This window comes from Platalea leucorodia (genome assembly GCF_965183815.1).
Source record: "Platalea leucorodia genome assembly, chromosome: 6".
Lineage (NCBI taxonomy): Eukaryota > Metazoa > Chordata > Aves > Pelecaniformes > Threskiornithidae > Platalea > Platalea leucorodia.
This window is the reverse complement of record NC_138828.1, coordinates 77,060,584-77,073,650: the sequence shown is the minus strand read 5'-3', so window position 1 is coordinate 77,073,650 and position 13,067 is coordinate 77,060,584. Positions and strand designations below refer to the sequence as shown.

Sequence of the window (13,067 nt, the reverse complement as noted above, 5' to 3'; positions counted from 1 at the left end):
AGGGAGCTGGAGGACGAGCTAACGCAGGAGCAACGGCGGCGCGTATCCTCCCGCCACCTGCGTGCCGCACGGGAAAGCCCGTCCTTTCCTCTCCCACCAGGAAACGGGCCAAACCCCTACGCCTCCATAAAAAGAACTTCTCGATGACTTCATCTCTCCAGAGCCTTTTCCACAGAGGAAAAGACCTGGCAGCCCTGTAATCTTGTCCCTACCCCTTCTTTTCCTATGTAGTAATTGCAGAGAAAATAGCTGAACCGAGCAGCGGTGTCTCCTCACCTGCTAAAAGCAGAGTCATGACACAGGACGGCAGAGCTGCCAAGGCGGTGGTAGTATTTAATCTCGCAGCAAGCAGTATGCTTTTAGCAGTCATGTTGCGATTACAGATACAGTTGTGCGCGCACACACGGACGCATGCATGCATGCACACTCACAGAGCACACACACACACAAATATCCAGCTTAAAAAAATTAATAAAAATAGAACGCTATTTGCATCCCGAGGTGCTACGGCCGCAGGTAGCGCTGCGCCGGCTGCTCAGCAGCAGGTGAACCGTGTCCCTAAAGGAATGCCGGAGCCCCGACTGCCACGGCGGGTCGGCCGGGGGACCGCGGCACCGCGCGGGGGGCCGGCGGCCGCCCCAACCAGCCGCCAAACCCGACACCCGAAACGGCTGTGCCATTGCCTTCAACTGGGCCGCCTCTGTCCGAGCTGCAGGGAAGGGGGCCAGGCCTGGAAACGCCGCCTGAAACTGGGCTGCACCTGGGGGAGAAACACAGGCAGGACCCTCTCGTTTTTCTTTACTGGCGTAACAGCCCCCAGCTGTAACAACTGAAAAAGTAAAAACAAATAAACCCTTTTTATTTCCACTCAAGATTATTCGAGTAATTTTTATTGAAAATATAAGATCTACAAAGCCATGGATACCCAGCGTGGAAGAACTCATTAAGTTAGCACATTCATCTTTAAAAGGAAAATTTCAGGTCGACCTAAGGTACAATAATGTTCAATTTAAAATCTCGTTTTTCCTTCTGGAAGTTTCAAATCTCTTTTCATTAGGAGGTTCTGTGCAAGAGCTGCTTGTCATGAAAGGAAACACTTTACAATTCATGAATGTGTTCATTATATAATAAATGAACAGCAACAATATACTAGCCTTTTTTTTTTTTCCTGTTAACAGTCGTGTGTTAAAGTAAACTCTTTTTTTTTTTTTTTTCCATGATTTGGAAATTAGTTACATATGCACCAAAGGAGCTAGTAATTTCTGCTGCTTGTCAGCTACACACAATGAGTATATTGCTGTGTGCTTTCCCCAACAATGAGGATTTTAGTAATATGCAAGGTGTATAGAACATAATACCAAAACCTGCATCACAGAAAAGGTTAATTGTTTTCTTATTCAGCTGCCAGAGTTTATAACCTTAGGCCCCTCCCCAGAGCCAAAGTAGGGGTGGCCATCCGTTAGGTTATGTAAATTAAATGTATACGTTCTCCTTGTTGGCAAGTTCCAAGCAGTAAGCGAGAGTGCAAACAAGGATCTGTAAGCTGCCACAAAATGTATTCATATTTCTACTCCGTGTTGTAAGAGCCAAAGGGAGGACACGTATGTCAGATGTTGAAAGAACAACTGAATCTTTGTTTTTGATCATGATGGTCAGTCTGTCATGAGGTCTTGTATCCGAGTGCTAAAAATGGCACCACACTTGGACATCCCATAGCCTTACACAGTACGGTTGTGTTTCCCTAGCCACTGAGCACTGGTCTCACAGAGACCCTGACTTTATAAGCTAACAAAATATAGATTCGGGTGCTGCAGAATCCAAGGGAGGGCTTTTACAAAGACAATTAACCCTCGCACCAAAACCTAATTTTATGATTTTACTTAAAGCCACACTGAATCAGTTGTGAGAGGGTGAAGATATAAATACACCTCTCTGCTTCATCCGTCAGAAGGTGGACAACTGACCATTCGAACAGAGGGTCTGGAAACAAAGCTTAGTTGTCCTTTAAACAATGAAAAGGAGAGGCATACATAAATGGTCACCAAGGCACAATATGACAAAGGTGAAGAGTCCCTGAGACTCTGGTCTGGGTCTGTACCATTCCCCTCCCTATACAAGTAAATGAGAACATTTAGGAAAATATAATACAAAATCTCTTACAGGAAATATAGACTACACTTGCTAAAATCACTTCCCTAAAAGTGTTTATAGCTTTTTTCTTTTTTTTTTCTTTTTTTCTTTTTTTTTTTTTAATCTTTTTTTTTTTTTTTAAAAGACCTTCTTTAAACAGATAATGCAAAGACTGGTCCATTTTTTTCTTACCCGGCAAGCCAAGCTCTAATGACTTCACTAAGCAGAAGTTGTATTAAAATACATCTTCATAGTATTGCTACAATTTGGGTAAATATGTTCTGAACAGCTTGATGAGTACTAAATAAACTTTGCTGTTTTACAGCATACATTTTAATTTTTTTGCACTTTTTTAAGAATAGAAAATACAATTATAGTGTGCAAAAGAAAAAAAAAAAGATTAATTATCTTCTAGCTGAATACTGTAATTGTAAGCCATGCCTTCCATAAAAATGTATTGACATGTGTAAATAGAAGAAAAGAAAAAAAAATACAAGCAAACAGAGATTTCATTTCCTTGCAAGGAAAGATTAACTATCACAAACTGGATCACTTGAGTTCTGTATTCTTCAGACAAAGAAATGAAAAAAACAACCCAAAAAACCACTGAAATGCTTCAAATGTCATCCATTCCACGGTAACAGGTTAAAACTGCAGTGTTGCTTTCTACTACTCCCGTTAACATGGATAGAATGATTTCCTGCTGGTTGGATATTGAATACAAAAAAGCAAAAGAAAGTTGAGATCATCCCACATGAAGTCATTATTAGAGCTGGCTTTTCCCCCGTTTTGAAGTACAGTAGTGACTTGTAAATATGACCTTTTCTAAAGATCATCTGAGATTTGAAGATTTATCTGCCTGCTTCACCCAAACAACAATGGCTGAGAGAATTTACTCTATAGAGCCCACTACACGACGTTCAAAATGTTTTGGGTTTTTTTTTTCCCATGGAAAAATACCACAAAAAGTAGTTTTAGGTTTTCGTATCTCCGAATCACTAACACATTGTAGATTCCATTTATTCTTCCATGTTTGAAATGGTTTCTGCAAAATCAAAATAACTGTCAAACTCCCTCACGCCATGCTTCCAACAGTTTGAATTTAATACTTCTTGAATGGAATGACATAATTTATTTTCTTTAATTTGCAGTATGGCTACATCAAGCTAGCTTTAAGTCACAACTGTACCTAACCACAGTTCTCTGCAGCAAACCCATGATTTACAATATCGAATATTGTGGTTACAGTGCAGGGAACCGTGGGTAAGAAACCTCCATGTCAGAGTACTGTGGTTGGGGTTTCCCGGAAGAGTGGCAGTTGACACCTCTGGAATATTCATATATAAGTGCTTCAGTCAGATGGTCCTGAGTTGAGCGGGTAACTCAGGCACTATGAGAGCCTGGCATTCAGTCTGCGGGAATGTGTGTAACCTCCATCACTCGAACCGCTTTGCAAACTGTAGTGGTCTTCAGCATCACTGGCACTTCCAATACTGTCCATTTCACCTGGAGTGAACTCCATTCCTTCAATGTCTACTTCTAAAGAAAACATAAGAAGGCACATTTTCAGAAAGGCAGCGGTTGCAGCAAGTAATCGTGGGCCAGTAATGCCTGTGTCAATCAACATGCAGGTGAAACCTGAATCGTACTTCATTTTCTGTAATTAAAAAAAAAACTGGAACAGTAATTCCTGAGGAAAGGATCATCTTGTCCACCTGAGAATTAAAATCCCTTCTGTCCTCATCCACATAAATATACTGCATGACATCAATACCAAATGCTGTCACACAACTGTTCCAACCTGTGCCTAGACACGGATCGTAAAAAAAACCAAGAAAACCCTCAGAGGCCACAGTGCTGCAGCACCGTGCATGGTAATTCCAACCTATACAGGTGCCGGCTAGCAGCGACCGTGGTGTGGCCATCTGTCCACCGGTAACTGCACCGTGACCGACAACTCATCCCCCATAGGCCCTGAAAAAGTCAGCCTGTGCGAGTGTTCAGGCGCAGAAAAACTTCAAGTGAGAAAATAAGAAATGGTGACAGGCAGCTTGAAGGGCTCTGTCTTAAATGAGAACCAAATGCAGAGAACATTTGGTGATCGTTACTCAGAAAATATTTTAAAATTTCACAATAAATGATGTGGAATTAATTTATTCACACAAATGAATTAAGGCCAATAAGATCTTTTTTTTCCAAGAAGAAAATATTATGCCAGCCTTACCAATAATTACACTAAAAATTCGGAACATTAAATGGTAATTGTTTAAAAAAATGGCAAAAACACATGCAGTATAAATAGCTTTAAAAATACATGCAGTATTAATAGCTTCAAAACTGATTAGAAAACAGAAAGTTTTTCAAACAATGTAAAAAAGATGCAGTAGTTTTTTATTCTGCAAATCGCATAATGGAACAATTTTGTCTGGGTTTTGTTGAAAGCTTGATTTTAGTTCTAAATAATGTTTTCTTGCTTCCCTACTTCCCTTTTCCTGCCTGTTCCTGCACCTCCCCTTGGGAAGCCCTCGTTCAATTACCTTGTTCAGAGTCAGTGGATATTGTTGATCCCATACTGTCAGTGCGGATACGCTCCATGCCCTGCACGGATAGCTGCTCCAATCTGCGTTTGAGGTAGCGGTGCTCCCGCTGTAATTGTTCTTTAATATTTAGAGCTTTTCGGTCCTGTTCTTCCAATTTCTTAAAGGGAGAGAAAAGGTAGTAAGCCGACAGTTTTTACTCCTGTTAAAATATAAGTAACCTAAGATCTTTTCGTAAACAGTAATTTTAAAACAATTTACATTTTAAAAAATGAATTTAAAATTAAATTTAAATTAAATTAAAGTTACAAAATTAATTTTTTTGTTACCCTTCTATAGAGGTCAGTTCAATTTAAGCTGGCTAAGCCAGAACCGAATGTTTCACAATAAAATACATGGATACGGGGGGGGGAGAAAAAAAATCCCTCAGAGACTCTCTTGCCGCTAGCAGACGTTTCTCAGCTAAAACCAAATTATTGTTGCCTTGGCTGTGGGGAATATTTAAATCATTTTGTCAGGCAAAACTGGCATCATCTTTGATAACTAGAGCGCAGCTCAGGTTTCAGTCAGAACATAACGCCTCTTCAGGTGAAATAAGAGACTTATCACCATAAAGGAACCATTGCGAACCTCCTGAATGCTCTCCCTCCTACCGCAGGCCGTGGAAATTTTTACCATTTAAAAACCTTCATTAACAATAAGCAGTATTAATTATATATAGTAGGAGGAATTTCTAACAATTCTTTTTATTCTTGCAGCTTTTTTCCTTGAACTTCTGCACAGCAAATGTGGTGATTCTGTGATGACCTCCTACAAAATCAGTGGTATTAATCCAAAACTCTCATCGAACAGCCTGTGAGAGGATCCTTCCACACATCTACCTAAAATCTCCCCCCTGCTTGAATAAAAGAAGGTATTAATTTTGGAAATAAAAAGAATACTTCACAGCTGGTAAAATGTGCTGCAGTGTTGGCCCAAATGCAATAACAGAAATAGGATCTTTTAAGATTTCAACTGAACCATCTTTCAAATCACTGATAGCAATTTAAAAAAAGTGACTATATAATTAGGGAAGGAGGTGTAATGAGTATGATGGGATCAAAAGCAGGAAGGACACACGGACCAAAACACCTTATAGTATTTTAAAAAAATTATCTAACTGATGACGTAAATTACAGGTGGTAGCAGTAAAAGCACTTACAAGAAAGACCACATTTCTCTGTGAGCTGTGTTTACACAACCCCTGAGATTTAGGAGATGTGCAGGGAGGGAATACAGCTGCTGACAATTCCTCCCCACCGTCTGAATGAACCTACGCCTGGTTTTCTGAGGAGAGCAGGGTGGGACAGTGCACAGCAAACCACAAGCAAAACGATTTCAGACATTTTGCTGTTCCAATGCAAGCCTGAAAGCAAAAGTATTTATCTTTGAAAAAATAATTAACACTATTGAACTGGGCAGTTTCCTGGCTGAATGAAATCTAACTCCTGCGGCCTCGTGTTAAGCTCCCTCCCAGGCAATACGCTACGTAGATGGGCATCATACGCGGATACACAATGTTATAATAAGAAAAGGGGTTGGTACATCCATGTACACAACGAACCACATGTGCCCAATTGATCAGATTTCCTTTTCCTGTCTTTTCCTGGCTGCAATCCCAAACTCTAACAACTATTTTAGGAATGAACTCAGTGATTCATATCCAGGAGACTTAAACCCGTCCAATCTTTCAGGGCAAGTTTCAATATATGGGGATGTGCGTGTGAGAAGTTCAAAATGACTGCATTAGAAATGGCAGACAGGCGTGGGCATGCTCTGGCAGTGCAGCGGGGAGGCAGGATGGCCTGACAAAGAGGAGCAATTAAGGGGCAACCCGGTTAGGGTAGGTTCAGTTAAAATCTTAAAAAGAAGGCTAAACTTCAGTTTCAGTTTTCAGAAAAGGAGTACTTGGTACTGCGCACGATGGACTTGGAAGGAATCTGTTCCTAGCTTTTTTTATCAGCAGCTGAAATGGTAACTACATGGCTAATCTCTCACACTTGCCACTTGTAAAAACAGTTTTTCACTTTGTATGCATAAGCCCGTGATAGGGGGGCAGCCCAAGACAAAAACCACACGCAGTGCCTTTCACGCATGTTAGCCTGAATTATAAACAAGAGGCCAAAATCTCAAATGGTAAAAACAGGGGTTGCCCAGCTGGAGTAAATGTGCTTACAAGAGCTGAAGAAGTAGCTCAGTAAACTTGTTCACAAGAATGGTTTTGCTTAAATTCTTCTTTAATACTTCATATGAATTACACCCATTTCTGCAACTGCAGTGAATCTTAATGCTGTACAGCAGCAGGCTGTTCTCCAGAATATTCCAAGATTACCGCCAGTGTTCAACCTCTCCTGACACTTTTCTTGACCTGTTTCCCTATAACACTGAAAAAATGCTGGATGAATAATTACAGCCCTGGACACAGCAGCAGAAACCTGTTCTTTAACTTTCACATTTGAATACCTGTTTGTCTTATTTCTGCATATAACCCTATTCTCCTGACAACTACGACAGTGAAAATGGGAGTGAAGGTGTCTTTGGAGAGAGGAGGCCTGAGGAATAGTTCCCTTTTAATTAAGTGTTGAAATGTATAACCTGCACTGCTGCTGGGTCACAGGTGAGATTTTGTTTTGGTTTTTGTTTTAAACTTGTTACACACAAGAAACATGGAAGGGGAGTGGCAACTAACAGGAGACTGCATTTCATTTTTGGTTTCTTCTAAATGATTGTCAAATGCTCCAGGATCTGGTCATCAAGGTGTGAGATGGGGATGAGGCTTACTAGTAGCTATAATCCCTTTGACTCCATTAGTTTTTTCGATCATGACTAGATCTGGCTTTTTACATTGGAGTCAGTGAAGTACAATGCTACTTTGCTCAGTCCTGAAAAAATAAATCAAAGAACAGCCTTGATATACATACATATATTCTATTTTAAAATACAAGGCAAAGCATTAGTCACTAAGCAGAAATCACAAAATCACCATTTTTTTAATATATCTGAGACTGCAGGGTAAATTGCAAAACACAAAACCTTGATACTGTGACTGAAATCCTTGCAACTAACAAAGGCCAATATATCCAGAAGATCGGACATATGCGTATGGATTTTGTGTGAAAATTAGTTTCCTCTCTATGAATACACATTCTGGATGAGCCTGCTTTAAAAGAAATAAAAATATGGATGAATGTTTACCTTGATATGCATCTTAGCTCTTTTCAACAGACTTAGAGTGGTGTGTCTGGTGCTGTCCGGCCCGAGAGGCACAAGCTGTTTTAGCTGTTCCAAATATAGCCGGAGTTTAGCCCGCCTGAAATTATTAAAAACGAAGAGCGTTGTAGTAAAGTTGCACCCGAACAGCATATCCTATATGCAAACACCATCTGTTTGCAGGATCTGTGTGCAGAGCTCGATTCAACGGTGGCTTCCTTTCCCCTCCCTTTGGCAAAGTTTCAGACCAAAAGGTCACTTGAAATGCAGTAATGCTGTTTGGCACATTCAGATAGTAGTTTCATACCTATATTTCAAAGCAGTTTGCTCAGTCTGGTTAGTCCCATCTTAATGAAGGGGGAGTATGTTCAGAGAGCTGAGAAATCCAGGCAAGGCTGCAGACTGAATTCGTGGCTGGGTAAGGAAGAAAAACTGGGACTTCGCTCCAACCCAGTCATTTTTGCAGGCAGAAATGGAGCTGTGGGAGGGAGCACGGAGGCTGCAGACCCGATTCCCCTCTCCCCCATTAGCCTGGCCTGATGTGATAGACACGCTCCTGCTACACACGGCAAGGGCACCCACGCAGCTCTGCACAGCTCCGAGGTGCTTCCAGCCATGGTTTATCAATATATTGTAACAAGGAGATCCTGATCCCCCTTCTCCTCCCATCTACCGACCCAGTCTCCCCGAGAAGGAGACGTTCCTCCTCTCACTGTGCAGCCAGCACAACTTTTATTGTAAGCACACAAGAGAAAACAGTTCCAGCCACATTGGGTCCTGCTTTCTCCATTATTCCTTTCCAAGTATCGCTACTGCTGCTCTCAACTCCCTCTCCTGTACTAATGACATTAAATCCTTCAGTAAAGAGAGGATAAACAAAGTGGTATTTTGACAGATACTCGGTTTCCAAACATTTTGTCTGTCTTTGAGAAAGAAGCTGGCAATACAACAGTCCATGAAACAGTTGCTTCAACTACCCAAAACAAGGCAGTCGCAAACCAACAACAGTGTCTGAGTGTGTTTCTACAGTTAAATCCAAAAGAAAAGCCCTCCTGGCTTTAATGCACAATTCTTGAACAGGAATCCATATGAAATCACCTTTCAGTTTTGTGACGAGATAGAAACAGATGCGGAAGCGCTTACATGAAGAACATCTCTAATATTTTCCTTTCTGCCAGGCTGTTACAGATTGAACAAAGCCATGACCTGGAGCATGCCGACATCCCACACAAAGCAGTAGTAATAAGTGAAGCGGATCGCAAGTCTGAGATGAATAATCATCTTTTTCAAATCTGCTCGATGCTGCATGAAGGAAACAAACTTTGCAGGAAATTTAACACTTCTGGTCAAGAACAAACTTTCTTTTGAACAATCAGTTCAGAACAAAAATCCAGCATCAGTGTTTGAAATGCAGCTGAAGAGAGTTTAATATGCACCAAATGACGAATTACACATGTGTAATTAGAATGATTAGTGTAATGTGAAAACAACCTGAGAATTAATGGGGGAAAAACCCAAAGCAAAACAAAATCTAATTAAAATACGGTACTGTAATGACTGCACACTCACACGCTTAGTCCTGGCTGCCTATAAATCAGCAATGTATTAGGTAGGAAATCAAAGAGCATTTCTAGAAAGCTGTTAATTCTTTCTTCAAGCCACTTAGGGAAAAAGGAATATTGGTGAAAGTGTGATTCTCAAGAGAAAACTGATGACAGATTTTTTGTTTAGGCTTGGGGTTTGTTTTTAAATATAAGGCTCCAAACCTAACCATCTAAATGCTTTTATTTAAACAACAGCAACAAAGACTGGGGTAAGTATTCACAAAAATAGCCCCATCAGATCGCAGAGCGCCCTGTGGCTGCTAACTGAAACTGGGACATCGATCTTTAAAATAGTGAAATACCAGAATTAGGGACTACTGGTATTTATACAGAAAATCCTAATCAGGTAAATTTTTATTTCTGTGTCTGTAACCTCTAAAAACTACCTGGCTGGTTTTGTGTTTTAAATAAAAAACACTTGCTCCAGGGACTAAATTCAATTAATCTTTTTGCTTTTTAAATGGTCTCTAAAGGCACACGCAATCATCTGCGTCACTCAGCACCACTTGGATGCAACTGTATTTAGACAGCTGACAAGAAAGTGGGGACTGAAGATAAAGGAGGATGTGGCAAGGAAGAGGACAAGAATAGTATCCAAGTAGTAAACAGAGAGTTAAATACATTACATTGAAAAGGAACGATCAATATACTTGCAGTAATTAAAAGTCTGATAAGCAGTATGCAGAGCTGTTGATCTGAGATCTACTTAATATTAATCCTGGAAAACGTTAATGAAACCAGACTACATACTCAACTTATCTGCCTCTATTACTGTCTGAAGAAAATCTGCTTACCACAGGGAGAAAATAAGGATTTAGTGCACCTCCTTACCATCAGCTGGGGAGTTAACAGAAACCTTACCAAGATCCAGAGGGCACGGCTGTGTGTCTTTTTAAAGCACAAATTCTTTTATGTTATCTGCCAACGAGGTAAAGCAGGACTTTGGCATGCTTCATGGCAGAAGTGGCATGAAGAACACGGGACTGAAGCTAAGAAGAGTGTTTTAACTGACCAATGAGAAGAATTAAAAAGAGCTAATTATTAAAAAAAAATGCTTTAAGGCAGTCTCAGCACTAACAATTGATAGCACTAAATGTATTAAACACACTTAGTAAAAGACCTACTCTAACTTCACTTTTTTTTTAAAGGGACATTTTCTTTCATTTAATTACTTAGCACCTATGAATCCATTAAAAATGTTAAAGCATACGCTTTACGTAGATCTTTACATAAATGCATGCATGCTTATGTGGTTAACTCATATATTATAACACAACAGCATAATCGATGGCATAGATTGTGAACACAGAAAAAAGAAAACCAGCCCATCATAATTCCTGTGGTACTGGAGTAAATACCCCCACGTTTTTCATTTTGCACATCTTAGAAAAAACTGTAAGAATGTAAGAAAACATCTCAGGCATGTTATGTTAACAGATCACACCAGCAGGAACAGGGGACTCAAACTTCACAGCAGATAAGTTGTCGCGTACAGGCTCTGCCAGCACTAATTTCTCTCTTTTTCTGCAGGGACCTGACAGCTTTCGCTTTTCCTTGGCTGACTGTGACCGCCGGAGGAGGGAAAGGCACTCACAGAAGTAATCGCAGCCGGAGCTGCTTTGTGTTTTGCAGATCATGCCTTAAATTCCACCTAGAAAATAAGTAAAAAAAGCAGCCTGGTCTCAGAGCAACAGGGTAACGACCTCTGTGCATGAAACGTGGTTGAAGTTTGGTAATGATGCTCTGCTCCAGCTTCGAAACCCGACTGTTACACCTTCGCCCACACAAAGCTTGGTGCCAGGCCAGGACGCCGCTGCCTACAGAAGCAGGCAATTTTCTCACCTCATGCGGATGCACTGAAATATCCCCCTCGTCACTGAGACCAAATTAATCAGGGAAGGTAAGGATCTAAAAAAAGCCATCCAAAATCTGAATCTTCAAACCTGCAGCTCTCCGTTTTGGGTACAGCCCCACGCATGGAGAGCGGCGCATGGGCGACCTGTCTCTGATTTACCACGTTCCTTTCTGCCAGAAGATAAAGGGGTTTCAGATGTTCAGGACTTCAGTGTTTCCCCATAAGTGAGTTCACAGCATGGTCCTATAAATCTGCATTATAGCTCTTTTAATGCTTAATAAAAATGAATTACTAACCCCACAGACTTGGTCAGCGTTCCACAGCAGTGGCCACATCCAGGAGCAGTCGGGCGGTTCATCACGTTCACAGAAAGGAGAATGTAACTTGTTGACAACTAACACAACAGGTACCAGCTGGAATTCCCTTCAACTGGTTTTGAATCCGTGAAAGCTGTGATGCGCAATACTGGCAGGTATTTCAGAACCGGCAACAAAACGAACCCTGGAGCCCCACAACTTGGGAGGGACAAAGCAGCTACACAGTGTTGTTAGGAATTTCCTTGTAGTACGAGGACATCACCCAAAGTTCATCTGAAGACCACTCTGACTCTAGTCCTCAGAGACTCCAGTTTGCTCCAGTGCTCAGCTACAAAAAGGTGGGAGCAATGCTGGCCAGAGAAGCTACGGTTCACCACTTCTCCAAAAAAGGCTGCCATGCAAAAGTAAATTAAGATCTTTGACTCTAACCAATTTCAAAATTGTGCTAAATGAGCCTATTAGATAATGGTCAATAAGCTTCCCCATATGTATGAAAACTCAGATGCAAATCCATTTTAGCAGACCAAGAAATGGAGTATTAAGATGCAGAGGGGAGAAAAAAGAAAGGAAACAAAAGAGCCTATTGTTCACACTGGATAATCTTCATTCCAAGGTAACTGCAACAATTCCAAGAAATTCCTACAACTACTTGATGGGTGGTTGCAATGGGAACACAACACTTCCAAGTAGGACCAAATAATATAATGAGAGGCAATGACTGTGAATTGCGAGGTTCAGGATGGACATTAGGAAACTAATTTTTCACTAGGGCAGTGGTGCACCATCAGAATAGGTTGGCAGAAAGGCTGTCGAAGTGCCGTCCTTGGAGGTTTTTCAAGAGGTACCCAGACAAAGCCATTGCCATTCAGAGGTCCCTCCAATCAACATTTCTATAAGCATTTAAATCAGAGATTGCTTGCAAAGCCATAGCATTCGACTCACAAGATTGCTCCCATTCACGTAACAGCAAAAAACCCCCCCAGCTGTGCGACTGAAACTTGTGCCAGTCTGATCAATACAGTGCTGGCAGGTTCGTGGAGTGACCCGATCCACCTGCAGTCTTTCCACAAAGGCTCTCCAGGGCTTTTTTAGGTCCAGCACAGCAGCTAGAAATGGCCTGCAGCTAGTCAGAGAGCAGACAGCTGTTCAGGCAGTAGTTGCACAGGTTTTCGATAGCAGCAAAGGTGTGTTTCCTAAACTATACAAGTATAAATCTATAGACGTTATTTGTGGGAGGGAACAGCATTCACCGTTTAAGCTACTGATCTGCACAAAGCCAGCTGGAAAGGCAAAGCCTTCCTTCAGCAAGTGTATGTCCAAAACAAGCTGCTTAGTCCTCAGCAGGGCATGCCTTAGCCAGGCCTCAGCAAAATTA

At 41.2% G+C, this 13,067-nt stretch overlaps 1 protein-coding gene across 3 annotated transcripts in view; it reads right to left on the bottom strand.

Annotated features, from left to right (window-relative positions):
- Nucleotides 1-883: 883 nt before the first annotated feature.
- The window catches only part of MXD4 (MAX dimerization protein 4), a 39,788-nt gene continuing 27,604 nt past the window's right edge, over nucleotides 884-13,067 (bottom strand). For all 3 annotated transcript variants that reach the window (XM_082314894.1, XM_082314896.1, XM_082314895.1), the window contains exons 4-6: nucleotides 7,902-8,016; nucleotides 4,668-4,827; nucleotides 884-3,669 (exon numbers count right to left, since the gene is read on the bottom strand). In XM_082314894.1, coding sequence (XP_082171020.1) covers nucleotides 3,521-3,669; nucleotides 4,668-4,827; nucleotides 7,902-8,016 — 424 coding nt within the window. In that variant the 3' untranslated portion in view covers nucleotides 884-3,520. The remainder of the gene's footprint in view (nucleotides 3,670-4,667; nucleotides 4,828-7,901; nucleotides 8,017-13,067) is intronic.